Here is a 27,527-nt window from a genome sequence, read left to right on the forward strand (position 1 = left end):
GGTCCTGCTGGGCTCTGACATTTGTCCTTTGGGTTCATGGTCATCCCTCCTTATTCTTTTGGTCCACAGGTGCTCACGGAGGTTCCTAAAGATGCAGAAAAGGTAGAGCAATTCCAATTGCTGTGGAATGAATGAATGAATGAACGAATGAATGAATGAAATGAAAGCCCATGCTAAGCGCTGCGTAGGCATTCACTTCAGCTCGTGCTCTTAGCAACCTATAAGGAGGAGCTACTATTATCCCCATGCTACAGATGAGGTCACTGGGGCCCAGAGAAGTGAAGTACCTTGCCCAAGGGCACACAGCAAAGCAGTGGCAAAAATAGGATTCAAATCTATTCTCCTGGGTGAATTAATGGATGGAAATGTGTATCCCTGATGCATTTAGGAGTAAGGGGTGGGTAAGGCTACTCCTTCCTTTTCCCAGTTTGATTATCTGGACTAAACAATTGTTGTAATCCCTCTACAAAGGCTCATCCTATTATAAGCAATAATAATATTAACAGCAATGGCCACTCACATTTACGGAGTGCTTATTCTGCTATATGTACTGTGCTTCTCTCAGCCTGGCCCTTCCTTTCTCCAAACCTCAGGAAGCTGGAGTCCCAAGGCTGCCTCCGGGCGGGGCTGTGGTTCACCAGAAGCCACAAATATTTACCTTGGAGACCTTGGCCCAGTCTGAGGCCTCTGCCCAAAGACAAAGCCTGTGCTGGGGTGTGCAGGATATAAGGTTGGACTTCCAGACCCAACTCCTGGGAGAGGAGAGGAGCGGGCCGAGGACTCCAGCGTGCCCAGGTAAAAGTAGGGAAGGGGTTGAAAGCCGAAGTTGCCAGGAAGGTTCTGAGCTAGAGATACCTGTTGGGGTCAGGTCAGGAGCACAGGGGAGGCTCGCCCTCAGTGAAGGGCCCTCGGTGAGTCAGGATCTGCTGAGGGTCAGGGCCAGGTGTAGAGAGATGCCCAGCTCCCTCGCCCAGAGGACCAAAGGGCAGTGACGAAGGGATGGGGCTGGCTGAGTCTTTTCCTGACCTCGTCCTAGTGACATAAACCCACCCTGCACATACCTGTTGCTCTGTGCCCAGTTGTGCTGCAGTGGTGCTGGGACAAAAGAAGCATGAGACGCAGACTCTGTCCCTCAAAGAACTCTCAGTGTAGGACAATGTGGTGCCCAAGGAAGACCCAGCGACATGGGAGTGGAGGACAGTCAAAGAAGGGTTCCTGGAAGAGGTGATGTGTTGGTTGCAAAGCCGAGTAGAAGGTGATTGGGCAAAGGAAGAGAGTGAGATATTCCATGAAGGGGAACTAGCAGAAGCAAAGGCCGGGAGAGCGGGTGCCATATGACAGGGGCGTGTGTGGTGCCTGGATCTGGGGGAGGAGAGACTTTTCCACAGGAGGGAAACGGGGATGCTACCATCCTCGTAGGTCCCTGGGTTCCTCTGATCCGAAGAGGACTGAGCAGTGTGTACAGATAATGCAGGACAGACAGAGTCAAGGTATTTGCGAGAAAAATATAGAGTGGGGCCACAGGGGTGCCTGGATGCGGGGGTTCAGCTCTGTCTTCTGGCTCTGGCTGCAAGATGTCTCCTTCTGACTCCAACATTGGTCATAATACCTGTCATCATCATCGTGGAAGCTACCATTTACTGAACACTTGGCCACGCCAGGCCACAAATAGATTGTCTCATTTAATCTTCCCAAAAAGCCTGTGACATAAGTACTGTAATTATTCCCCATTTTACAGAAAGGGTAAGTCACTCGTTGAAGATCACAGAGCAAGTGTTAGAGGCCGGCCTCCAACTAGGGTTCATATGGCTGCCAAGCCAATAATATTTTCCTCTCCACCCTCAGGCCTCCTAACACTAACCTTTTCAGCTTAGCAGGCTCAGATTTCCAATTCTTTCGGGACTTCCAGAGGCTGTGTATTTATTCAGCAGCCATTTATTAAGCACCTGCTCTATGACAAATATTATACTGGATGCCAGGGGCACAGCAGGGAGCAGGCAGACCCAGCCCTCCCTCCCAGAGCTCACAGCTTGGTCAGGGAGGCAGAAGCTGAATCATTATTGCAAGGGTCTCAGAAGAGCTCACGCTGCTCCAGGGCACAGGAGACACATGTCATCCAGATGCCACGTTTGTCTTTGGCAACGAGAAACCCACATGCTAAACCAAGCGAGGGCCTCATATCTCTGCAGTGTCTCCCCTCCCACCAAGCAGACAGTCCACAGGGGCAGGCGCTTCCTTCCATGGGGGGCTGGCAGGCCGAGCCATGGTGCGAGCTGGAGAACTTGGGACTGGGTTACAGGTGTTGATGCCCCACCCCTGTGGAGGGAGGGGACAGAGCAGCCAAGGGGCCAGAATACCCCCAAGCTCCTCTCCCTGGCATGAGCCACACGGCCCTTTCTCTCTCTTTCTCTGTCTCTCTCTCTCTCTCTGACTTTCTTTCCCTGGCTCGAGGAAGCCATCCAGTCCCTCTCCAACCCCCTTAGTATTGCAGATTAAGCAAACAGCTTTTTCACAACTTTGAGTCCTACCTGGCTCCTCATTTCCTTCCTACCTCCAACCTTCATGTCCTGGGCCCCGGGACAACATTTCTCCAAGTGTGGTCCAGAGCCCCTGTCTGCAGGACAGGGGAAGCTTTATAGGGAAAGTGAAAAATCTTGGCAGGGTTTTAAAGGATGAATAGGAGTTCATCAGGGAGATATGGGAGGAGAAAAGCATTCCAGGAAGCAAGGAACAGCAAGAGCAAAGGCACAGACGCAGGAGAGAACAGAGTATGTTCTGAGACCTTCCAACTGCTTGGAACTTGCTAGAACAAGGGGAGAGAAAGCAGGAGGTGAGGTCAGCGGAGGGTGAACCATAAAGGGTTTTAAGTGTCAGACTGAGGTGTGGTGGACACAGGAAGCAGAAGTTCTTTGTTCTGAGTATTGTTGCTGGATTTTCTGTAAGAAAATGGCTAATACATTCCAAGTGCTTACCATGTGAAAGACACTGTGCTAAATGTTTTCCAGATATTAACTCATTTAATCCCTCAACTCTGTGAAGTTGGGGTCATTATCCCCATTTTTCCGATAAGAAAACTGAGGCACAAAGAGGTTATGTTGATTGCCTAAGGCCACACAACTAGCCCAGGCAGTTAAACACTGCACTAAACCACTAAACAGCCTCTCCTGGACACTGTGCCCCAGGTCACTGGGCATCATGGGCCTGCCCTTGGTCTCTCTGCCTCAGGGTTCTCTGTGCTCACCCCAGGTCTGGCATCCAGCACTTGCTGCTCTCTGACACCTGGGAAGATGGCCGGCCCGTGGACCTTCACCCTTCTCTGTGGTTTGCTGGCAACCACCTTGATTCAAGCCACCCTCAGCCGCACTGCAGTTCTCATCCTCGGACCAAAAGTCATCAAAGAAAGTAAGTTTTGTCCCTTCGGACCTGGCTGCCATAACACAAGGGGGTAGGCGGGGCCGCTTCCCAAAGGAGGGAGAGAGTTCCTCATCATGGGGGATGTGCAAGGTGTGGCTGAGATCCCAGAACGTGGGTGAACATGAGTGGTGAGTTGTAAAGGTCTGAAGAGTCTGTGATCTCAAGAATTCATGATTCCAAGAACCCCTTCTTAAATTCCACAATCCCAAAACCCTGAGTTTCCGCAGCCTGCAGAAGGGGTGTGCGGCCACTGTGTGCAGTGATGCAGCTGCCTCTCCCGCTGCCCTCGCCTGAAATCTCAACCTCAGAGCACCCCCTCTTAGTTAGACCCAGCGTGCTCCTCCTCCCCAGAGCAGAGACCCTTGACTGCAAGTGTGGCAGCCTGGGTCCCAGGCACAGTGTATCACTCTCCAGCTCTGGGGCACCGGGCCGGTCCCTGAGTCTCAGCTTCCTCCTGGGGACACAAATAAGAGGGCCTTCCTCACTGGGTCATTGGAATTGACTAGAGCTTTATGAATGCTATGGCCATGCTTCTCAACCTCAGCACTTCTGACGTTGTGGGCCAAACAACTATTTATGATGGGGGTGTCCTGGTCACTTTAGGATATTTAACAGCATCCCTAACCCAACTGTGACAACCAAAAAGGTCTCCAGACATTGACAAATGTCTCTTAGGGGACAAAATTATCCCAGTGGAGAACCACTGCTCTAAAGTCTCATCTGTCACCTGTCAGCTCTGGAGGCCACCTGAGCACTTAGAGGACCAGACCCCTGGATTCAGGGGTACTAGAGGCCTGGGTCATGGCCAGAGGGGCAGAGGCAGGGGCAGGTCCTGTGGGACCAACAGGCTCTGTAACCAGAAGATGGATTCCCAAGTAAGGACAGGAAGCAGAGAGCTCTGAGAGGTTGGAGGGAGGCAGAGGTGGCCTGAATCCACACCATGAAGCTCAAGCGTGTGGAATTTCAGCCAGAAGGAACTTAGAGAGGAACAACCATGCTTTAGGCTCTCCTAAAAGGAGTTGTGTACAAGTGGTTGGTTTTGAAGGTGATCCCAGAAACACCTACAGGAGTGTGGGGAGGCAAGGCAGGGAAGGGAAGGCATCCCATGAGGGGGTGCATGTCCAAGCCAGTTACCACTGTGGTGACTGGAGCTCAGTCTTGCCTAGCAACCGCATCTGTTAGGGCCAATCATGAGACAGAAACCACACAGTAATCCCAACAGGTAAGTTTAATGTAAAGAAGTATTACCAGGCGATTGGAGGAATGGGGAATTGGCTAAGAGGGAAAAGAGAGCTCTAAAGGATAACCTAGGGATGGAGGGGGTAGCCAAGGACAGAGCAAGCTCAAAGGTAGACAGTCCTCCCCAGCCCTCATTGTAGAGGGTGTGGTTAAAGTCCACTGTGTGGTGGAGAAGTTTGCTGCCTTGTCCCAGGCCAGAGCTAGTCCACAGTTGGCAAACTGAGGCTAGTGGGTGGAGAACTATCTGCCAGGGAGCCGATAAAATTCTCTGGGAAGCTGCCCCTGGAGGAAGGGGAATGCTGTTAACTCACAGGGAAGCTATCTCTGGGGAATCGCCTAGAAGCTAGCCAGGGTGCCTGCAGAAGTCACTCAGCAAAAGCCACTGGGCAGTGACACCATAGGAACCTGGCAAGAGGAGCACACCAGGGCCATGAAGGGAATCCCCTTCCTCCCCCATTCCCCTCCAGAGTCTCCACTGAAAGGGCTTAACACTGTGCCAAATGGCAAAAAAGAAATATTCATAGGGCCCAGTTCCATTATCACAGAGCAGGCAAAGTGGGTGGATTTGCAGCTAAGAGGCTATAACACAGGAGCTCTGAAACACAATGAGGGACACACATCTGAGCCATCCTGCCTGAGGGGTGTGGGAGCTGAGGTATTGATACACCAACTCTCACCAATCCCTGGCTGAAGTCTGCTCCTGGGGCATCAGCTCTCCAGCACTTCTGACCTGCTCTGCACAGGAGCCAGATGGGTTCCAGCTGCTCACAAAAAGTTGGCTGGGACAAGAATCCAGGGCTCCTGACCCCCTATGCCTCTGTCCTGGCTCCTCCTTCCTCTGCTCAGCATGTGAGCCTTTTTGGACCACATATCCATAGGATATGGATGCCAGACAATTGTTAACAAGTGTGCTTTGGCAGCAAAACAGCCCCAAACAGGGTTTTGAGGGTTCCCTGCCTCTTGGCCCTAGAAGTGCTTGCAACTGGCTAAGGGGATGAGTGTAGGTCCAGGTGCTGGGTGTAGTGGCCAACAATCCCCACAGAGGCTGGCAATGCTCAGCGGTGTGAATGGTCCCAGCCTCACTCCTGATGTGAAAATGACCCATCTGGGCTACTGTCCTCAAGGCTACATCTACACAGTGGGGACTGACAGGCTGGTCCTGACCTCTACCATAGTAGAGATGGCTACACCCTCGCCTTACCTCAGGCAGCCTCAAGTGATACCCCTTCCCAGCCTGGAGCCTCCACCAAGCCTTCCTTCTTGCCCCTCCTCCTGAGCCCTAATCCCTGGGGTCTGCTTCCAGAGCTGACACAGGAGCTGAAGGACCACAATGCCACCAGCATCCTGCAGCAGCTGCCGCTGCTGGGTGCCATACGGGAACAGCCAGCCGGAGGCATCCCTGTGCTGGGCAGCCTGGTGAACACCGTCCTGAAGTACATCATCTGGTGAGTGAAGCAGGACCACACCAGGAGCTAGCCCCTTTCTGCCTGGGACACACTCTGCACGCTCAATCAACCAGTCTGCAAGCATTGGCCTGTGTCAGATCACAAAGAATAGATCAAACAAAGCCCCTCCTTCAAGAAGCTCCCAGAATAGTTAACAAGAACCATAGGACAGTGACGCAGGAACCCTAATGCAACAACCCCAGAGCAAAGCCGGGGACGGTGGCTCAAGCCTATAATCCCAGCACTTTGGGAGGCCAAGGTGGGCAGATCACCTGAGGTTAGGAGTTCGAGACCAGCCTGGCCAATGTGGCAAAACCCCAATTCTACTAAAAATACAAAAATTAGCCGGACATGGTGGCAGAAGCCTGTAATCCTAGCTACTCAGGAGGTTGAGGCAGAACAATCGCTTGAACCTGGGAAGTGGAAGTTGCAGTGAGTCAAGATGGCAGCATTGCACTCCAACCTGGACGACAAGAGTGAGACTCTGTCTCAAAAAAAAAAAAAAAAAAAAAAACCCAGAGCAAGGTTTTCTGGGGTGGCACAGGGAAGGGATGAGGTGATGTTTCTCACTGGAGGTGACAGTTGAGCCGATGACTCAACACTCACCAGGAGACAAGAAGCAAATGGCATCCAGGTAGAGGAATCAGCCTGGGCAAAGGCATGGAGAAGTGACAGTCGGTCAGAATGGCTAGAGCTCAAACCTCAAGGCTAGGAGTAAGGGATCAGCAGGGTCAGGTCACAGAGGGTCTTATGAGTCAGCTCAAGGAGCTGGGAGTCACCACCTAGAAGAGAAGGCACCACGATAGCATTGTGAGCAGGACTGGAGGGGAGGGATGGAGGCAAGACCATCTGGAGAGGAGTCAGTGGGCAGGACTAGCGTCTCGCTGCTGTCTAGGCACCCCAGGAAGACAGGAAAGATAGAGAGGGAGTGAGTTTGGGAACAATGAGTGGGAGGCATGATTCTGATCTCTCCTAAACCCTATCCAGGCTCAAGATCACCACAGCTAACATCCTCCAGCTGCAGGTGAAGCCCTCGGCCAATGACCAGGAGCTGCTAGTCAAGATCCCCCTGGACATGGTGGCCGGATTCAACACGTGAGTGACCCCCCCATCAAGTACAGTAGGCTTGATAGGCTCATCTGCTCGTTCCCCCTCCCCCACCATGCAGATGTCTGAAAAAGAGAGCTCCCAACAGAGAGAAGAGCAAGTGCAGAGGCCCTGTGGCAGCAATGTACTTGCCTTGCTCAAATAAAGGCAAAGACAGGGGAAAGAGAGAGGGGGCATGGTGGGAGATGAGGCCCGCAGGCAGCCAAGGCCAGATCATGCAAGGCCTCTTGGAAGAAGATAAGGACTTGGCTTTTGCTCAGTAAGATGGGAGCCAGGGAGGATACTGAGCAGAGGAGGAATATGCTGTGCTTTAACATTTTTAAAGACTCCTGTCTGCTGTGAGGAAAAAAGACTTTCTGGGGGCAAGAGTGGAGACACAAAGACTATCCCAAAGCTACTGCAACAATTCAGGAGAGACAATGATGGCTTAGACCAGGGTTTGTGGCAGAGAGGTGCTGAGAAGTTGATTGGATTCTGGATATGTTTTGGAGGTAGGTGGGGACACCAGGATATCCCGGGAAACTGAATATGTGTGTGTGTGCGGGGGGAGAGAGAGGGAAGTCAAGGATGACTCCAAGAGTTCTGCCTACCCCCCTGGCACGATGGAGTGGTCAGTAACCAAGACAGGCAAGGCCATGAGAGGAGCAAGTCTGGGGAAGAGCCAGTCCAGTGTTGCATGCGCTAAACTTGAGAAGCCCATGAGACATCGGAGTAGGGGCCTGGGGGTAAGTTTGGAAGTTGTCAGCAGATGAAAGAGGTTTCAACCAAAGAGGAATCTGAAAACTGAGCCTGGGACATGCTGGGGGTGAAGCTGGGTGGAGATGAGGAGAAACCAGCAAAGGAGACTGAGGAAGGAGGTGAGGGCTGGAAGACAGAGATGGACAGCAGGGTTGCTCCTGCCCGAGCTTGCCTGGTGCACACATGGTCAGGTGCCTCCACCCACCAGGCCCCTGGTCAAGACCATCGTGGAATTCCACATGGAGACTGAGGCCCAAGCCATCATCCGCATGGACACCAGTGCAAGTGGCCCCACCCGCCTGGTCCTCAGTGACTGTGCCACCAGCCATAAGAGCCTGCGCATCCAACTGCTGCATAAGTGAGTGTCACTGACCGCCAGCTGGGCTCCCATTCTGGGTTCCCATTCCTGGAAGGAACGCCAGGCAGTGGATTTCCCCATTTTTACAAATGGAGAACACTGAGGCCTAGAGAAAGAAAGGGGCTTATCCCCTCCTGATTCCTGATCTGGGGCTCCTTCCAGGGAATCTGTGATGCCAAGGGAAGTTCAGGACCTCAAGGTCGGAAGCAGCAATGGTGGGTTTCAGGCATGACACCAGAAGGTGGGGCAAATCTTTGAATGTGGAGGCCTAGAAGCCACTCCAAACACCCAGGGCAGGTGTAGGTGGAGCCAGGGGCAAAAACAAAGTCACTGGATCAGGCCAACGCATTCTCTTCATTTGCTCTCCGGGTGATGGTGGCCAAGTGGCAGCCCTGTGTCTCACTTTCCTCACCTGTAAAGTGCAGGTAATGACACCTTCCAGGCAGTGGTGAGAAAACTGATCAGGCAACAGCCATCAAGCACTCAGAACAGTGCACGGGCATGGTGGTGCCCAAAAACATGGCGCCCCCCCTTCCCTTCTTAGCAGGAGGACAGCGAGCAGTGCCAGCCCCCATCATCCCAGTGCCCAGTATAAAGTTCCAATGACAACACCCAGCCGCTGCTTTCTGATAACTCTTTGCCGCTGCCTACACCTGGCTTAGGGGCTACTCCCAGCCCAGCCCCATCTCTAACACGTCTTGTGACCTTGGGCAGGTTCCTTCCTCACCTAGACTCAGCTTCCCCCTCTGTAAAATAGGGGAGGGGGTGATCATCTCTCACCTTCCTAATGTCTCTTGTGCTCTCTTCCCTGAAAGGTTCTCCTTCCTGGTGAACGCCTTAGCTAAGGAGTTGATGAACCTCCTAGTGCCAGCCCTGCCGAATCTAGTGAAAAACCAGGTGAGTGGAATCAGGGCCTCTCTGGCCGGTGGACATTGCGCCCCCTGTGGGGCTTGGGTGGAACTGCAAGCTGGTGCTAATTGACGGGAGTCTTCTTGGGTGGGCTTTGCTGAAAGAATTATATGGGACAGGATAGCAAAGAGTCATGGAGTGGGGTGGGCCATTGACCCAGGCAGACAGTTGAGGTCAAGGTCATGGGACTGCTAAAAGTCAGCCAGGAGCCCTTGAACAGTGACGTGCTGATAAATTTTTAATAATTGTCTCTGGAGGGGTTGTTGAGGGAAGGCAACCCCGATTTGTAGCTTTTGCGGATTTCCCTGGTGGAAATACTCCCTTCCGAGCCAATTTTAGGCGACCAGTGTGATGTCACTGAACAGAGTTGGCAAAAGATGTACAACAGCACACAGCCATATATTTCCACTAAACAGATACATAAACATGACCTCAGGAGTAATAGATAGTAGTAAAATACAGCAAAATAATTAGGAAGCAATGCATTTTAAGCTTTATTAAATTTGTTTTAACATAATTTATTTAATTGTAAGTTTATATATTTAATTTGTAACAATGTCTGGGCTTAGCACCCAGCTCAGAAATTTGTGGAAATTTAACAGTTGGTTCTCAAAAGCTAGTACGAGCTGGCTCTAGCATGGCGCAGTCACACATCAATCTGGCTATGGTCTTCAGGGCTGCACCACCCACCAGGTCCTTTTGGATTTTTTTTCTGAGTCAGTAAACACAGGTGACTCTCACTTTAGTTACCCCTATTTGTCACAGGTATACTAAAACTTTGTAAATTGAATTCATCCACATTGACCAGTGATTTCCACTGTAAATTCCAATATGTGATCCTAACAATGGGCCACCCCATCTAGGGTCAAAACACCTTGTCAAATAGCTAATATTTCTTGTAATAAGACTTTTTTGTTTGATTTTTGTTTTTGTTTGTTCTGAGATAGGCTCTTGCTCTGTTGCCCAGGCAGGAGTGCAGTGGTGCAATCTCAGCTCACTGCAACCTCCGCCTCCTGGGTTCAAGCAATTCTCACGCCTCAGCCTCCCAAGTGGCTGCGATAACAGACGAGCATCACCAGGCATGGCTAATTTTTACATTTTTAGTAGAGACAGCGTTTTCGCCATGTTGGCCAGGCTGGTCTCAAACTCCTGACCTCAGGTGATCCACCTGCCTCAGCCTCCCAAAGTGCTGGGATTATAGGCATGAGCCACAGTGCCTGGTGTCTTTTTTCTTTGAAAAGATGATGTAATAACTGAAAAAATTTGGGGAAAAAAATATCCATAATCCTTTTACTTTCATCCAGGAGCGCTTTGATCTTTTGCAGATTACCTTCCCACCTCCATCCACATGCACTAGTATTTTTAAGAGGCTGCTCTTGGTGTCAGCCTTTAAATCAGATCTATGTTTCGAAGTCATTATACAATACTTGTAATTATCAAATAGGTACATTGCATTTAATGATTTACAAAAACATTCCAGGAAATCCTTTTTAAAATAATGTGATTTTATTAAGAGTACTTTAAAAAGACAGTAGCCATATTTAAAACAGTATTTTAGGCCAGGGCCAGAGGCTCACGCCTGTTATCTCAGCACTTTGGGAGGTCGAGGCAGGAGGATCACTTGAGCCCAGGAATTTGAGACTTACCTGGAAAACATAGAGAAACTCCATCTCTACAAAAAATAAAACATTAGAATAGCTGGGCATGACGGTGTGTCCCTGTGGTCCCAGCTACTCGGGAGGCTGAGGCAGGAGGATCGCTTGAGCCTAGGAAGTTGAGGCTGCAGTGAGTCACAATTGTGCCACTGCACTCCAGCCTGGGCAACACAGCAAGACCCTGTCTCAAAAACTAAATAAATAGATAACACAATGCTTTATACAATGTGATTTTATTAAGAGTACTTTAAAAAAATGGAGATTTGGCCGGGCGCGGTGGCTCAAGCCTGTAATCCCAGTACTTTGGGAGGCCGAGACGGGCGGATCACGAGGTCAGGAGATCGAGACCATCCTGGCTAACACGGTGAAACCCCATCTCTAATAGAAAATACAAAAAACTAGCCGGGCGACGAGGCGGGCGCCTGTAGTCCCAGCTACTCGGGAGGCTGAGACAGGAGAATGGCGTGAACCCACGAGGCGGAGCTTGCAGTGAGCTGAGATCGGGCCACTGCACTCCAGCCTGGGCAACAGAGCAAGACTCCGTCTCAAAAAAAAAAAAAGGAGATTTTTATTTTTCTCCAAATTGGTTTCCATGTCCTTACCTTCAAGAAAAATACAGTAAATCATTTAATCTCCATTCTGTGAAATATACATCAACTGTACAATATACAATTACGTTTGTTTCTCTATTAAGCTGGAGTTATGATTTTCAACTTCTGCTTCTGCACTACCAAAGCTTAAGAGTAGCATGTATAGTCAAAGGAAGATCCATTATTTTAATAGTCGAAATAGCTACATATTAAAGAGGCCAGGGAAAAATAGGTGAATAATCAAAAACTAAATAAAGCTCAAATAAGATCTTAAAAGGTTAATTTCAGAAGCAATGTTGATTCAGCCCAATTCAAGCTACCTTTCTCCAGTACTTTTTTGGAAGAGAATGGGGAGACACAGAGAGAGAAGAGATAAGAAGGGAGGAAGTGAATATAATGAATTAATGAATTGTGTGATATAATGAATATAATGAACAATGAATATAATGAATTGTGTGATATCAGAATGCAAGACAATGGCTTGTTAGAGTTAGAATGTTGAGACTCTGACCTGTTAGCAAAGGTACATATCCAGGGAGTTTTTTAAAGGGAATCCAAAAGTGAAAAATTTCATAAAATTGGAATTTTCTTATGTAAGAAAGAAAATTTTGTTTTTTCTTCGAATAATGTTATTTATCTGTTTTAAGGTGGGAATTTCATAAAGTAGGACCCAGCTGTAAATTTTCTTCCCAGCCTCCAGCAAAATCATATTTTATCTGGCATCCCACTTTAATAGTTAAAAATATATTTTCCACTAGAAAAGATGACAAAAACTTAGAATTATACAATGCTCCTTGCACAGTATCTGTCTTTAATGGTGAACAGCTCAGCAGGAAGAACAGAGTGAGAAAGCCGGCATCCCATTTATCATCAGCAAATCCACTGCGCTCACTGGATTTGATATGATGGTCTTAGGAATGTTTTATTTGGCATGAAGAGAAAAGGCACAGTACATTTAAGAGGTGAACGTCGGCCGGGCGCGGTGGCTCAAGCCTGTAATCCCAGCACTTTGGGAGGCTGAGACGGGCGGATCACGAGGTCAGGAAATCGAGATCATCCTGGCTAACACGGTGAAACCCCATCTCTACTAAAAAAAAAAAAATACAAAAAACTAGCCGGGCAAGGTGGCGGGCGCCTGTAGTCCCAGCTACTCGGGAGGCTGAGGCAGGAGAATGGTGTAAACCCAGGAGGCGGAGCTTGCAGTGAGCTGAGATCCAGCCACTGCACTCCAGCCTGGGCGACAGAGCGAGACTCCATCTCAAAAAAAAAAAAAAAAAAAAAAAAGAGGTGAACGTCTGGTAGAAGCTCATTTAGAAAATGTTGAGACCAGACTCAGTGGCTCACATCTGTAATCCCAGCACTTTGGGAGGCCAAGGCCAGTAGATCAACTGAGGTCAGGAATTTGAGACCAGCCTGACCAACATGGAGAAACCCCATTTCTACTAAAAATACAAAAATTAGCTAGGCACGGTGGCGCGTGCCTGTAATTCCAACTACTTGGGAGGCTGAGGCAGAAGAATCACTTGAACCCAGGAGGCAGAGGTTGCAGTGAGCTGAGATAACGCCACTGCACTCCAGCCTGGGCAACAGAGAGAAACTCTATCTCAAAAAATAATAATAGTAATTAAAAATAAATAAATAAAATGGGGATGATGTAATGACTTGCTTTATATAATTATGAGTATTCCATAAGATGCATGAAAAAAATTTGGCTAGGCTGGTCCTGGTGGCTCACTCCTGTAATCCCAGCACTTTGGGAGGCCAAGGCAGGAGGATCACCTGAGATCAGGAGCTCGAGACCAGCCTGGCCAACATGGTGAAACCCCATCTCTACTAAAAATACAAAAATTAGGTGGACATGGTGGTGGGCACCTGTAATCCTAGTTACTTGGGAGGATGAGGCAGGAGAATTGGGGAGGATGAGGCAGGAGAATCGCTTAAACCCATGAGGTGGAGGTTGCAGTGAGCAGAGATTGCGCCACGGCACTCCAGCCTGGGTGATGGAGTGAGACTCAAAGAAAGAAAGAAAGAAAGAAAGAAAGAAAGAAAGAAAGAAAGAAAGAGAAGGAGGAAGGGAAGAAGGGAGGGAGGGAGGGAAAGAAGGAAGGAAGGAGAAAGAGGGGAGGAAGGAAAGAAAGAAAGAAGGGAAGGAAGGAAAGAAAGAAGGGAAGGGAGGGAGGGAGGGAGGGAGGGAGGGAAAATGTTGAAATATTTTTCAGTGTAAATCCATGGATCTCAACCCTGGTTGTACATCAGAGCCATCACAACCTCAGAAGCCTTTAAAAAATACTAATGGCTAGGCCCTACCCCAGATTCGGAAGTAACTGGTCTGTGTGGGTCCTAGTATCCCAGAGGACTCTACTGTGCAGCCAGGGTTGAGACCTGCTGATAGAAATGAAGGATGGGGAATTGTGGGATAAAATGCAGAGGTTCCTGGGGACACCTTTCCAGTGAGAAATGGGCTCCGCTGGCGGTGCCTGCTGGGAGTCTCTGAGCCGAGTCTTCCATCATCTCTGGGCTCCAGATTGGCAATGCAGCCAGGAGCAGGTAACGGTTATTCATAGGAGTTAACATTTCTCAAATGCATTGTCATTCCTTGAGAGTATTAAGGGGTGGTCAACAAGACAAAAAATGTCCTCAATAATCTTGGAGCACTGCCCTGAAAAGTGAGGCAAATATTTGACCTTCACCCTAAGCAGAACAGCTCAGGTCAGGGTTAGGTTAGGTCAGAGTTTCTCAACCTTGGCACTACTGACATTTTGGGCTGGAGAATTCTTTGTCGGGGCTGTCCTGTGCACAGTAGGATGTTTAGCGGCATCCCTGGCCTCCACCCACTAGATGCCAGTAACACCCTCATCCCTTCCAAGCTGTGACAACTAAAAATGTCTCTAGAAATTTCCAAATGTCTCCTTGGGGACAACATCGCCCCCTGTTGAGGACTGCTGGCAATTTTAGGAAGAGAAGTGCCCGGTGAGCAAAGGGATGTGTTGGGCTAGAAAGCCACAAAGGGCACAAAGAGATTGCCCAGGAGTCTGCTCAGGTCTGCCTTGCTGGCCTCTGTTCTAGAGTTTGACATGTGGAAAGAACTCAGTAGCAACTTGCTGTACGAATAAACAAATTCTCCATTTAACTCTTTTTTTTTTTTCTTTTAAAGCAGAGTTTTGCTCTGTCACCCAGGCTGGAGTGCAGTGACGCGATCCCAGCTCACTGCAACCTCCACCTCCCAGGTTCAAGCAATTCTCGTGCTTCAGCCAACCAAGTAGCTGGGATTACAGGAGTGCATCGCCATGCCTGGCTTTTTGTATCATTAGTAGAGATGAAGTTTCGCCATGTTGGCCAGGCTGGTCTCAAACTCCTGGCCTCAAGCGATCCACCCACCTTGGCCTCCCAAAGTGCTGGATTACAGGCATGAGCCATTGCACCCGGCCTCCATTTCACTCTCATGGAAAACAGACTCTTGTGAGCAAGACAAGGAGTCAGAGAGGGAGGGCTTCTGGCAGGCCAAGCTCACCCTGGGCGCAGGGCAAGGGATGAACCACTGTGAAAGGTCCCAGCTGGCCCTGCAGGCTGGGGTGAACATACGAATGAGTCCTCAACCCATGGATGGAAACTGGCTGGCCGTGGGCACAGCAGGAGGACTCAGGCCAGGTGGGCCGGGCACAGGTTCCTGTGGGGCTGCATTCTGGCCCCTCCCTGATGGAGCCCCTCGCTTATGCTGTTGCAGCTGTGTCCCGTGATCGAGGCTTCCTTCAATGACATGTATGCAGACCTCCTGCAGCTGGTGAAGGGTAGGTGCTCTGCTCTCTCTCCCACTTTTTCCTTTACTATGGAGCTGGCCTCCAGACCCTGACTCCACCAAGGGAAGGCCTCCTCAAGTCAGGCCTGAGCTGCAACTCGGGCCCAGCAGCAGGTGAGACAAGCACCAGTTGACCCCTGCCCAAGATGTGCAGACAGAAATTCGCCATGACTAGGACTTCATGAGCTCCTACTATGTGTGGGATTGTCAGGCCAGCGGATGCCCCAGGTTCAATTCCCAGCTCTGCCCCGACTTTCTCCATGACTTTGGGAAAGCTACTTTACCTCCTCATCCTCGGTTTCCTCATCCATAAAATGGGGCTTAACCATCCCTACATCATAGGATTGTTAGTGAGGAATGAAAGTCCAAAAGAAAGTTCCAGGCACATAGCAGGTGTTCCTCCTGGCACAGAGAAGCACTTACAAATGCATGCTAAATGGATGGATGGATGGATGGATGGATGGATGGATGGATGGATGGATGGACTGATGGATGGACAGATAAAAGATGCTAAGACTACAAGCATGAGCCATCACATGCAACCCTGGACTAGTTTTTACAGATCCTTTGGAAAACTGCAGCATCAAATAATAGCTCTATCCATCTCGTTGCAGTTTTAAATTTTCCCTCCATCCAAAGGGTTTGAGGTATCTGAGAAGTTAAAGCATGGGTTAAAAACTGAGATATCTGGTTTAAAAAATAAAAATCAGAGATGATTCGAAGGGTGAAGAGGGAAGGAAGTCATTTCTCACTCCCCCAGCGTAGCAGATATGGGAGGACACAGGCTCCTGCCCCCACATCAGAACTCTGTCTTGCTCAGGCCCCCAGAGTGGAAACTGGCAGGAAGAAGAAAAGTCTACCGACTGCTGTTTGGGATCAGAAGAGGCTCATTCCAAGGGCGACCACAGAGGAGAAGGGAGAGGAGCGTGCACTGAGCACCACAGGGCATCTGCCATGGGCCACGCCCTCCCGCTGGCTGTTTTGTAGTCACATTTCACTGACTCCACAGACAACTCCACGAGGTAGCAGTCATGACTCCCCTTCACTGTGATTAAACAGGCTCTGAGCAATTAAGTCACTGTCCAAGCTCACAAAGGCAGTTTGTGATAGGGGAAGTGATAGGGGAAGACTCGAGTTCCGAGCAGGTGTCATTCAGATTGAGCCGTTACTAGGTGCCAGTTCTATACATGAGGCAGGAATTACTATTCTACCGCCGTTTCTTTCCTTTTTTCTTTTTTAAAAATAATTTTTACAGGAGTCATGCTCATCTTCTCTGTGTCCTTCCGATTTTAGTACATGGGCTGCCCTGGCGGGCGCTATATCCTCATTTTAAGACGAGGAAACAGATTCAGAGGCAAGAAGAGACCAACCAAGGTCGCTAGGGCTCAAACCGAAGTCCAGCTGGCTCCTCCGCTGTCCCGAGGACGGGCCCGGAGCTCTCCCTGGAGCAGTAGGCGGCGGGTCCCTGGCTCCTCCAGCACTCGCTGTCCTCGGCCATACACCGGGGCAGGTGACTCGCCACTGCCACCTGGCGGCCAAGTGGGGAATTCTGACGCGAACACGAGATCTTTGGGGGAGCAGAGGAGCCAGTTGGATTTCGGAGTAGATGTTACCAGGCCTCTGACTTCCAGCCTAAGCTTCCTTGAGATCCAGGTGCTCACAGGGTGTCCAGACCCAGAACCTCCTGCGCGGGGGAACGCGGCTTTTAGTCTGGTAGGGGCAATGGATTTACAAACAATAGTTCAGTGTCGTTCCAATCCGGGACTTTGGCATAAAACCGACTGGGTTCCCATGCTCCCATAGTATGGCTTTAAACAGGTCATTTCACTTTCCTCAGCCTTGGTTTCCGCATCTGTAAAAGGGGGTAATAATAAGACCTACTTCCTAAGGTTATCATGCAGATGAACCAGCTGACATACAGAGGCCTGGCACTTGGTGGATGCTCGATAAATGTCAGTCAATGTCATCACTGTTTGCATCATATTATCAACATCATTATTACCTACTCCTCCCTACCTGCCCCCCATGCAACAGTACGCTCCACCTAGAAGTAGCCCCCCAACTTCCCCCTCCAGTACTGCCCTCCGCCCTCACAGAACTTTCTTCTTGTCCCTGAGCAGTGCCCATTTCCCTCAGCACTGACCGTCTGGAGTTTGACCTTCTGTCTCCTGCCATCAAGGGCGACACCATTCAGCTCTACCTGGGGGTGAGTGTCCCAGGACCTTGAGGGTGAAGCGGGGACATCGCTGCCCTTCTCTGACCACCAGGAGTCAGATAGCATGGGCCTGTATTAGGAGAGAAAATCCTGGTCACCGTTACGACACATGGGCTGACCTAGAAAAATCACTGCAGGCTGAATACGTCCCATGCAAGCCATTCTAAGGGAGAAAAGCCACCCAGTAGAGCCCCAAAGCCAAAGAACCTCCACCCGGGAGATCTGCCCTCACCCGCAGTTTCCCCACTCAGGGGCCCGAGTGGGGACACTGGATCCTCAGCCTTTCTCTCAGGCAAGTCCCTGCCAATCCCCAAACCTCTGACAACCTTGAAACAAAAGCCAAGGACCAAGAAACACAGACCTAAGTTTCTCTCCCAGCTCTGTGACTCCCTGGCTGTGTGACTTTGGGCAAGTTCCTTCACCTCCCTGAGCCTCAGTTTCCTTGTCTGCAAAATGTCAGCAATAATGGCCACTGAGGAGAGGATGAAATGAGACCACAGCGTGCCTGGCAGATGGGCAGTGCCCAGTAACAGCTCCCTGTCCCATGTGGGGGCTGCATAGCCATGTTGTGGCTGGATGCCCCGAAGGGCCAGACCATCCTGGTAGCATAAATCCCAGACCAGGTTTGTTTTGTTTTGTTTTTTTGAGACTGAGTCTCACTCTGTCACCCAGGCTGGAGTGCAGTGGTGCCATCACAGCTCACTGCAGCCTTGACCTCCTGGGCTCAAGCAATCCTCTCACCTCAGCCTCCTGAGTAGCTGGAACTGTAGGCACTTGCCACCACGCCCGGCTAATTTTTTGTGTTTTTTGTAGAGATGGGGTTCCACCATGTTGCCCAGGCTGGTCTCCTACTCCTGGGTACAAATGATCCTCCCACTTCGGCCTCCCAAAGTGCTAAGATTACAAGCATGAGCCACCACACCTGGCCCCTGGACTAGTTTCTGTGGATCCTTTGGAAAACTGCAGCATCAAATAGTTTCATCCGTTTTGTTACAGTTTTTAATTTTCCCTCCATCCAAAGGGTTGGAGGTGTCTGAGAAGTTGAAGCATGGGAAAAACTAAGAGGTCTACTATAAAAAATAAAAGTCACAGATTATCCGAGGGGCAAAGATGGAGTAGATGTTGCCAGGCACCTGAGTTCCAGGCTAAGCTTCCTGGCAACAAATGCAAAAAAAGGAAACAGGCTAAACGGTGTCATTTCCTTCTAGGTTGTTACTGGGTAAGCTGCAGAATTAAAATTATCAGGCCACTCCCTGCTCTGTCTCCTCAGGCCAAGTTGTTGGACTCACAGGGAAAGGTGACCAAGTGGTTCAATAACTCTGCAGCTTCGCTGGCAGGGCCCTCCCTGGACAACACCCAGTTCAGCTTCATCGTGAGTCAGGATGTGGTGAAAGCTGCAGTGGCTGCTATGCTCCCTCCAGAAGAATTCATAGTCCTGCTGGACTCTGTGGTAAGCCTCAGCACAAGACAGAGAAGAGGGCTGCCCAGGCTGCATCATAGGAATTTCCTGCACAGGGTGCCCCTAAGCAGGAATCCCCCATCAGGCTCAGTTTAAATCCTTCCAGTAGTGGAGAGCTCACTCCCTCCCCTAACAGACCCTGCCTCTGACATAGCTCTAAACCGAAAATCCTCCCCATAACATCCAGCCCCAGTCATGGTTCTGCCCTCTGGAATCTGATGCACCTGTTTCCTCTACCAAACAACAGTCCTGTGGAATCAAAAGGCATCTGAGATACGCAGTAGTCCAGGGATGATAAATACATCTCAGAGAGTGAGTAGTCCAGGGATGGCGACTCTGCCACTGCTCACCACTATGGCACTCATGACAGACATCACTAATCGATCAGGGCTGTCCTTCCTACTGAGTCTGGATGCTGACACAACCTTGGAATCCTTATTAACAGGGCACAGCACATAACCACCACCAGTCAACTATGTTGTGCCACCTCCTCCCGGGTGACTGATAGGGAAATTGAGGTCCAGAGGGGGAAAGGGTTGGTCCAATGTTATGGGAGGATGGCAGGACTTCAGGGCAGCTGATAGACAACTGATAACCTAGCTCTTGGGGGACTGGGATGGCGGGAAATAGGGAGTGTAACCAGCTAGCCCATTCATGGTTGCAGTGATAATGAAATCACCTCTCTGTGTCCTCTGAGATCAGCAAGCTTCCCACAGCCCCACAGCCATCACCAGCCCACAGTAGAAGTCCAGCCCAGCGGGACCCCGTGGCCCATAGAAGCTGACCTAGGGGCTGTTTTTCCACCAATGACAGACACATGGCTTGGGTCACTGGGCCCACTCAGCTTTTCTGGGGTCCTGGGAAACCTTCCTCCCAGCAGTGGGGTGCAGGAGATGTGCCTCCCTGTGCCCTCCAGCTGACCTTCTCTGGTTCCTCTCACCCTCAGTTTCCTGAGATAGCCCGTCGGCTGAAGTCAAGCATCGGGCTGATCAATGAAAAGGTTGGTGCGTTTGCCATCCGCAGCTTGATGGGTGTTTGCTGTGGTCTGGACACAGGCCTCTGGGGAGGAGAATCTGGTGGGACTAGCGTTTCATTCCAGCACTGGGACGCTCAAACCGCATCCCTGTCCGCACAGAGATTTCAGTCTAGCAGGCCAGTTTGACCTGAAGCAAATCATCACATGGATAGTGTTTCCATGACAGGTGCAGTAACACAGGACAGGTTCTAGGGGCCATGAGAACACTCTGGGCCCCTGGCATAGTCTGGGACGTCAGGGAGGCCTCCCTGAAGGGAAGGGTATTCCAGACAGAGGGAAGAGGAGACCAAAGGCTGCCAGGAAGGGAGAACAACACAACATTCAAGGATCTGCAAGAAGGACAGAGTGGCTGGAGCATGAGAGGGAGCAGGGAGCCCACGAAGGCAGGCAGGGCCAGGCCACACAGGGCCTGTGGGCCGTGGTGGGCACTTGGGAGGCCACGTGTGGCTCTGATCTCCTTCCAGGCTGCAGATAAGCTGGGGTCTACCCAGATCGTGAAGATCCTAACTCAGGACACTCCCGAGTTTTTCACGGACCGAGGCCACGCCAGGGTGGCCCAGCTGATCGTGCTGGAAGTGTTTGCCTCCAGTGAAGCCCTCCGCCCTTTGTTCACCCTGGGCATCGTGAGTTCAGCTGTCTGCCATATTGGCAGCAGCCAGGGGGACCCTTCTGTCCACTTTTCCTGTTCACCCTCCTGCTTTGTGAAACATTTCCACCACTCTCATCACTCAGCAGGGACAGAGGAAAGGGAGCTCTGAACCAAGAGCCAGGAGCTTTGTGGGCCCAATTCTAACCCTGTGACTTTATTAGTCAGGGATCTCTGGGCAGAAACTCAACTCATATGCATAAAAGGAATTGTATTAGCTCCTGTAACTAAAAAGTCTAGATGTGATTGGCTTCAGGAATAGCTGGACCCGGGTGCTCAAACAATATCCTCTTCATTCCCCTCTCTTCCACCTAGCAGCCTTGTTTTCCTCTGTGCTGCCTTCATCCTCAGGCAAGCTATTCCCTCATCGAAGTGCCCCAGGCTGCATTAGGCTCATATCCTATCAGCTTGGCAATCGTAGCAGGAAGAATCTACCTTTCCAATAGTTCCAGCATCTCAGGGCTGACTCTCATCGAATGAGCCTGAGTCAGTTGCCCATTCTTCAGCCAATCAGTGTGTCCAGAAAAATGGAATATGAAAACTTCTTGAGCTGGGCGACCTACACACTAGGGTAAGGGAGTGCAGGCTCCATGCATAGTGGCTGCTGTCGTCGTCATCGTCATCATCATCATCATTATTATCATTCCTACAGCAAGCCTAGATTGTCATCTGTGAAATGGGGAGTGGGTACAAGTACTATCTCATTTAACAGATGAGGAAAGTGAGGCCCAGAAAGGTCAAACCCTTTGCCAAGGTCAAAGAGCCAGGAACTGAGATTCAGATCCCAGAGCCTCCCGGCATAACCCCTAACTCCACACTTGGATCCTATTAAGAGCCATGGGGCCTGATCTTCTCTTGTTGCAGGAAGCCAGCTCGGAAGCTCAGTTTTACACCAAAGGTGACGAGCTTATACTCAACTTGAATAACATCAGGTAAACACACAAATCATCATGAAGATTCTGCTGATGGAAATGAGTCCCGCCCAGTGACCGTGGGTTTCTTTAAACACCAACTGTGTGGCTGTCAGGTGAAGGCGGCTCCAGGGTGGGCAGGGAGGCCCTTCCCGGATGCTCCTGCTGACAAGGACTGCATGTGAGGGAATGGGGAGGAAAATGAAGCAGGCTTTGCAGCAGCCACAGCACAGGCAAACCCTGGCCACGGGCAGCCCACTGTGGACACCTCCCAGGCCGTGGCAGTGACAGTCAGCCGGCACAGAAGTGCAGGGCTCCAGCTGCCTCCTGTACCGCCCCTGTTCTCCCACCTCACCACTTTCCTGTGACCCCAGAGTGAGTGCAGGGACTGCCAGCTGGAGCCTCTGGGGACAAGTCAGGCCCAGGGCTGTTTTGAGCAGCCCACACAGGGCTGGACTGTTTAATATAAATGAGTTGTGAACATATCAAATCAGACTATCTGGCTGCCCTGTGCCCACAATCCTACATAGCAACAAACTGTGGAGCCAGGAATTGGGGCACCCTTTGAAGGGGTTTGGGCTTCCTTGTCCACCACAGCCTTGACTCCTGAGGTTGATTTTTTTTTTTTTTTTTTTTTTTTTTGAGACGGAGTCTCACTTAGTCACCCAGGCTGGAGTGCAGTGGCACAATCTCTGCTCACTGCAAGCTCCGCCTCCCAGGTTCACGCCATTCTCCTGCCTCAGCCTCCCAAGTAGCTGGGACTACAGGCGCCCACCACCTCGCCTGGCTAATTTTTTGCATTTTTAGTAGAGAGGGGGTTTCACCGTGTTAGCCAGGATGGTCTCCATCTCCTGACCTCGTGATCCACCCGCCTCGGCCTCCCAGAGTGCTGGGATTACAGGCGTGAGCCACCGCGCCCGGCCCCTGAGGTTGATTTTTCTGCTCATTGGACTGTTATTTGTTTTCTGTGTCCCCCACCATGCCCCCCACCCCACCGCTGCCATTAGAATGCAAGCTCCACAAGGCAAGGACTTTATGTGGTTCACTAGAGCCCGCACTGTGCCTGGCACACAATAGGTGCTCAGTAAATCGCTGTTGAATAAGTGGATGGTGAATGAGTGGGACTCCAGGGGCCGCTCTCACAGGCATCTTCCATTGCAGTTCTGATCGGATCCAGCTGATGAACTCTGGGATTGGCTGGTTCCAAGTAAGTGTTAACAGGTGGTGCCTGAGGGCACAGGGGATGGCCTGGAACGGTCCACTCTCAAAAGAGACATTGCCCAGGATTTGCTTCAAACAAGGTCCCCACAGAAGCACCAGGGGGTGCTGGTCGGTCTCCACCAAAGTCCAACTTCCCGGCTCAAGTTTTCTGTTGACAGTTCTCTGTTTACAGAGAACCCATTGTGTGTCAGACACAGTTGAGAACACACACATGCACACACAAATACACTCACAGATACACACTTTCTTTCAGTGAAGTTTTGATCCTGAATTAGAACATAAGTGCCCTTGACTCACAATCTAATTCTGCGTACATAGACACGCCTCAGTGCCCTAGACAGCCCCTTCCTGCTGGGAGTTAGACCAAACCAGAGACCTCAGTCTAGCATGTTTTCTCTGGTTTTTATGACTTGTTTTTCACTATTGTTTACTTTTTTTTATTTTTATTTTTTTGAGATGGAGTCTCACTCTGTCGCCAGGCTGGAGTGCAGTGGCGTGATCTTGGCTCACTGCAACCTCCACCTCCTGGGTTCAAGCAATTCTCCTGCCTCAGCCTCCCAAGCAGCTGGGATTACAGGCACCCACCACCACACCCGGCTAATTTTTTGTATTTTTAGTAGAGATGGGGTTTCACTGTGTTAGTCAGGATGGTCTCAATCTCCTGACCTCGTGATTCGCCCGCCTTAGCCTCCCAAAGTGCTGGGATTACAGGCGTGAACCGCTGTGCCCGGAGACTAGTATTTTAAAATAGGGAGAGTTCCACATGCAAATCAGGACTTCAGGCTTCCCTCCAGAAGTCAGAAGCTCAGGCAATGCAGGGCAAAATTCCCTCAGGGCAAATTTGGCTGCAACAGAGTGGTAGGGCCTCTGAGGATGGCGCATCCTCCAATGCACCCCAATCCCCTCATCTACCAGGCCCCAGGGGCAGCTGAGTTCATGCCCACCCCAGCCCATCTGGTCCCTGGGAGCCTCCACAACTCTGATCAGCAGGGGACCTGGAATTCCTACATCTCCACCAGCCGCCTTCGCCCGTGGGGAGGAGCCATACCCACACAGAATGACGGAGGGGGGGACTTCGGATTCTCAGCCAGGGTGACAGTCCGCCTTCTCTCTCTCACAGCCTGATGTTCTGAAAAACGTCATCACTGAGATCATCCTCTCTGTTCTGCTGCCAAACCAGAATGGTGCGTACCTCTGCCATCTGTGCCCCCTCTCTCCCCAGGGCCTGGCTTTACTTCCCCTGCCCTCATCTCTATGAATGGGGCCCCTTTCATTCATCTCCCAGCCATCCCCCAGAGCCTGCTTCAAAAGCCACCTCCTCCCAAGAATCTTCTCAGCCCAATTCCTTTGCTAGTGCCAGAGGCTGGGCTTGTAAAGATGAACCAAGCAGTGGGCCAGCCTTGCGGGGCTGGAAGGAGACAGAGGTGTAAGCAGACAATGAGAGCAACCAGAGAGGTGTAAGAGACAACTGGAGGTGCCTCAGCAGACCCTGTTCCCCGTCTTGCTAGTGCCTGGCCTTGGTCAAGCTGCACGATCCTTCTGAGCCTCAGTTTCTCCATCCGTAAAATGGGGACACAGAAGTACCTTCTTCAGACGCACAAATCAGGAGGTGCCTGGCACAGTCAGTGCCCAACACTCTAATTCAGCCCCAGGTTGAATGAGGGGTGGGAAGAGTTTGTAACCTATACCAGCTCCATCTTTTTAATTTCTTTATTTTATTAGACTGGAAAATCTCAACGTATAGAAACCTCTGCTGGTGATAATGGGAGCCCCTGATGGTTCTTGAGCAAGAGTGTAAGAGAATGTGAGGATTGCATTTTGTGAGGAGCCAGAAGCCAGTGCCAGAGGCAAAGGGAGGGTAGATGAGGCTGGGTCGATGCTGGGGCCAGAGAACACGCGAACAGAGGCATAGAGGGCTGTCTGATCAGGCCTGCCAGGCCGGGGCTTCCCTTCAGGAGCTCTGAGCCTGCCCCTGGCTGCCCAGTCTCACCCCAGGCCCATCAGTTTCTGATCATGTTTGTTATTTCAGGCAAATTAAGATCTGGGGTCCCAGTGTCAGTGGTGAAGGCCTTGGGATTCGAGGCAGCTGAGTCCTCACTGACCAAGGTGAGTGGGTGTGGGCCTAAACATCCTGCCCCAGGGAGGACACAGCCGCTGAGAGCCCTGTCTGGGAGGTGGGGCCTGCACGCCAATCCCAACCTGCAGGTGACCCCGGGCAAGTCCCTTCCCCTCTCAGGGCCTCACCTTCTCATCTGCAAGTGAGAAGGTTGGCTGTGCTGAGGATGGGACCCTCCTAGCCTGTGGTCAGTATACTTTTTCCACCTCCTTGTCATTCATTCATTCAGTAAATATTTTTCGAAGGTCTTCCATACACAGGGCATGCCTCTGAGTGCTTGAGGCCACTGAAATGAACAATTGAAAAACACTCCCATCTTTTTCAAGCCTACCTTCTAGCAGAACAGGCAGATATATAAGCCCTAAAGATATGACATCAGGCTGAGTGGAGGAAGGCTGAGAAGAAAAATAAAGCAGGTTCAGGAGGAGAGAGTGATGTCAGGCGAGGGGTGCTGTTTCAGATAGGGTGGTCAGGGAGGGCCTCTCTGAGGAGGTGACATTTGAGCCAATGCCTGAGGAGGTGAAGGGTGAGCCCTGTGGGTAGCTGGGAGAAGTGTCCTGTCAGAAGGACAGAGTATTAGGCCGTTCTCGCACTGCTATAAGGAAATACCGGAGGCCAGGCTCAGTGGCTCATGCCTGTAATCCCAGCACTTCAGGAGGCCAAGGTGGGTGGATCGCCTGAGGTCAAGCGTTAGAGACCAGCCTGGCCAATATGGCGAAACCCAGTCTCTCCTAAAAATACAAAAATTAGCTGGGCATGATGGCAGGCACCTGTAATCCCAGCTACTTAGGAGGCTGAGGCAGGAGAGTTGCTTGAACCCAGGAGGCAGAGGTTGCAGTGAGCCGAGATCGTGCCATTGCACACCAGTCTGGGCAACAAGAGCGAAACTCCATCTCAAAAGAAAAGAAAAGAAAAGAAATACCTGAGACTGGGTAATTCATAAAGAAAAGAGGTTTAATTGGCTCACAGTTCTGCAGGCTGTACAGGAAGCATGATGCTGGCATCTGCTCAGCTTCTGGGGAGGCCTCAGGAAACTTCCAATCACGGCGGAAGGCGAAGGGGAAGCACACACATCACATGGCCCAAGCAGGAGTAAGGGGTGGGAGACGCTACACACTTTTAAACAACCAGATCTCACGAGAACACACTCGCCATCACGAGAACAGCACCAAGGGGATGGCGCTAAACCATTCACGAGAAACCAGCCTCATGATCCAGTCAGCTTAGGCCCCACCTCCAACATCAGGTGCCACAGTTCTACATGAGATTTGGGCAGGGACACAGATCCAAACCGTATCAGATGTCAAGTGCAAAGGCCTTGAGGTAGGGATTGTTGGTGTTCCAGGAAAGATGAGGAAGGAGGCCCAGGATCTGAGGCAGCATCCAGGGCAGGTACCTCATAGGCCTGAGATGCACTTGCACACACATACACATACACACACACGCACACCTTTACACACCTATACACATACATACACACATGTATACATTACACAGACACACACACCTTTATACACCTATACATATACATACACACATATACACTGCACACACACACACACATACACACACCTTTATACACCTATACACATACATACACACATATACACTGCACACATACACATACGCATACACACTACACACACATACACATATACACACACACACATACACACACCACACATATACTACACACATACACATATACACACACATACACACCACACACACACATACACATACACACACTACACACACATATACATATACATACGCACACACACACACCATGTGGCCAGATGGTCTCAGCTCAAGACCAGGATCATGTCCATCTTGTCCATGCCTCTGTCCCCGGTGCTCAGCATGGCCTGGCACACAGTAGGTGTTCAATAAATGCTTGGTGAGCAAATGACTCTCCATGGCATCTGCTGGTGGGGAAAGGAACTATGGCAGTGTCACCCTCGCTCCCAAATACTGTCCTTGAAAAGAACAGCCCACAGTCACTGTGTGCCAGGCTCTGGGGCATCTCTCCCCCGCTAGAGTAGAGCCGAAACTCCAGGAAGGCAGGGGTTTCTGTCTCCTTTGTTCTCCGTTGTGGTCAGTGGCTGCACACAGTAGGTGTGTAGTAAATGCCTGCTAACTGAGATGGGCACCTTACTGTCATTAGGTCATGCAGAGGAGGGGCCCAAAGCAGGGGGTGATCAAGGCAGGTGATGAGTGCAAATCCCACTTCTGCCACCTACTGAGTGCGTGACTTTGGAAAGGGGATTGCCACCTTCAAGTCTCAGTGCCCCCATCTGCAAAATGGAGATGACATGAGGACCCGGTGTGGCATTAATGTTCACACACAGACCCTCCACCCTTGACCCTTCCAAGAATTCTGTATTTGTGGGTTCAGGGTCATGGTCCCCCAGTGACAGCAGTCACCTTACGGAGGACAAAACCAGCATAAACCACAAGACAAGAAGCTAAAGAAATCTGTTTTCTGACTTTTCCCCTCTAATTCCAGGATGGCCTTGTGCTTACCCCAGCCTCTTTGTGGAAACCCAGCTCTACTGTCTCCCCGTGAAGACTTGGATGGCGGCCATCAGGGAAGGCTGGGTCCCAGCTGGGGGTGTGGGTGTGAGCTCTACAGACCATCCCACTCTGCAGTCAATAAACACTTGCCTGTG

At 50.7% G+C, this 27,527-nt stretch overlaps 1 protein-coding gene across 1 annotated transcript; it reads left to right on the top strand.

The window, feature by feature from the left end:
* Nucleotides 1-699: 699 nt before the first annotated feature.
* Nucleotides 700-27,527, top strand: BPIFB1 (BPI fold containing family B member 1). Its single transcript, XM_026455249.2, has 16 exons — nt 700-795; nt 3,247-3,402; nt 5,957-6,098; nt 7,086-7,193; nt 8,152-8,301; nt 9,117-9,198; nt 15,180-15,243; nt 17,372-17,457; nt 18,737-18,916; nt 19,872-19,925; nt 20,426-20,584; nt 21,472-21,539; nt 22,680-22,725; nt 23,860-23,923; nt 24,769-24,845; nt 27,365-27,527. Exons 2-16 carry the CDS (start codon nt 3,288-3,290, stop codon nt 27,422-27,424), a joined length of 1,455 nt encoding a protein of 484 aa, XP_026311034.1. The 5' UTR covers nt 700-795; nt 3,247-3,287; the 3' UTR covers nt 27,425-27,527.

Source organism: Piliocolobus tephrosceles, chromosome 20, assembly GCF_002776525.5.
Source record: "Piliocolobus tephrosceles isolate RC106 chromosome 20, ASM277652v3, whole genome shotgun sequence".
In the NCBI taxonomy this organism is placed as follows: Eukaryota; Metazoa; Chordata; class Mammalia; order Primates; family Cercopithecidae; genus Piliocolobus; species Piliocolobus tephrosceles.

Excerpts from the sequence above, each read along its gene's own strand:
- BPIFB1 (XM_026455249.2), top strand. The coding sequence starts at position 3,288 with ATGGCCGGCCCGTGGACCTTCACCCTTCTCTGTGGTTTGCTGGCAACC. Across the intron at positions 8,302-9,116 it reads CGCATCCAACTGCTGCATAA|GTTCTCCTTCCTGGTGAACG; the intron begins GTGAGTGTCACT and ends CTTCCCTGAAAG. Across the intron at positions 9,199-15,179 it reads CGAATCTAGTGAAAAACCAG|CTGTGTCCCGTGATCGAGGC; the intron begins GTGAGTGGAATC and ends ATGCTGTTGCAG.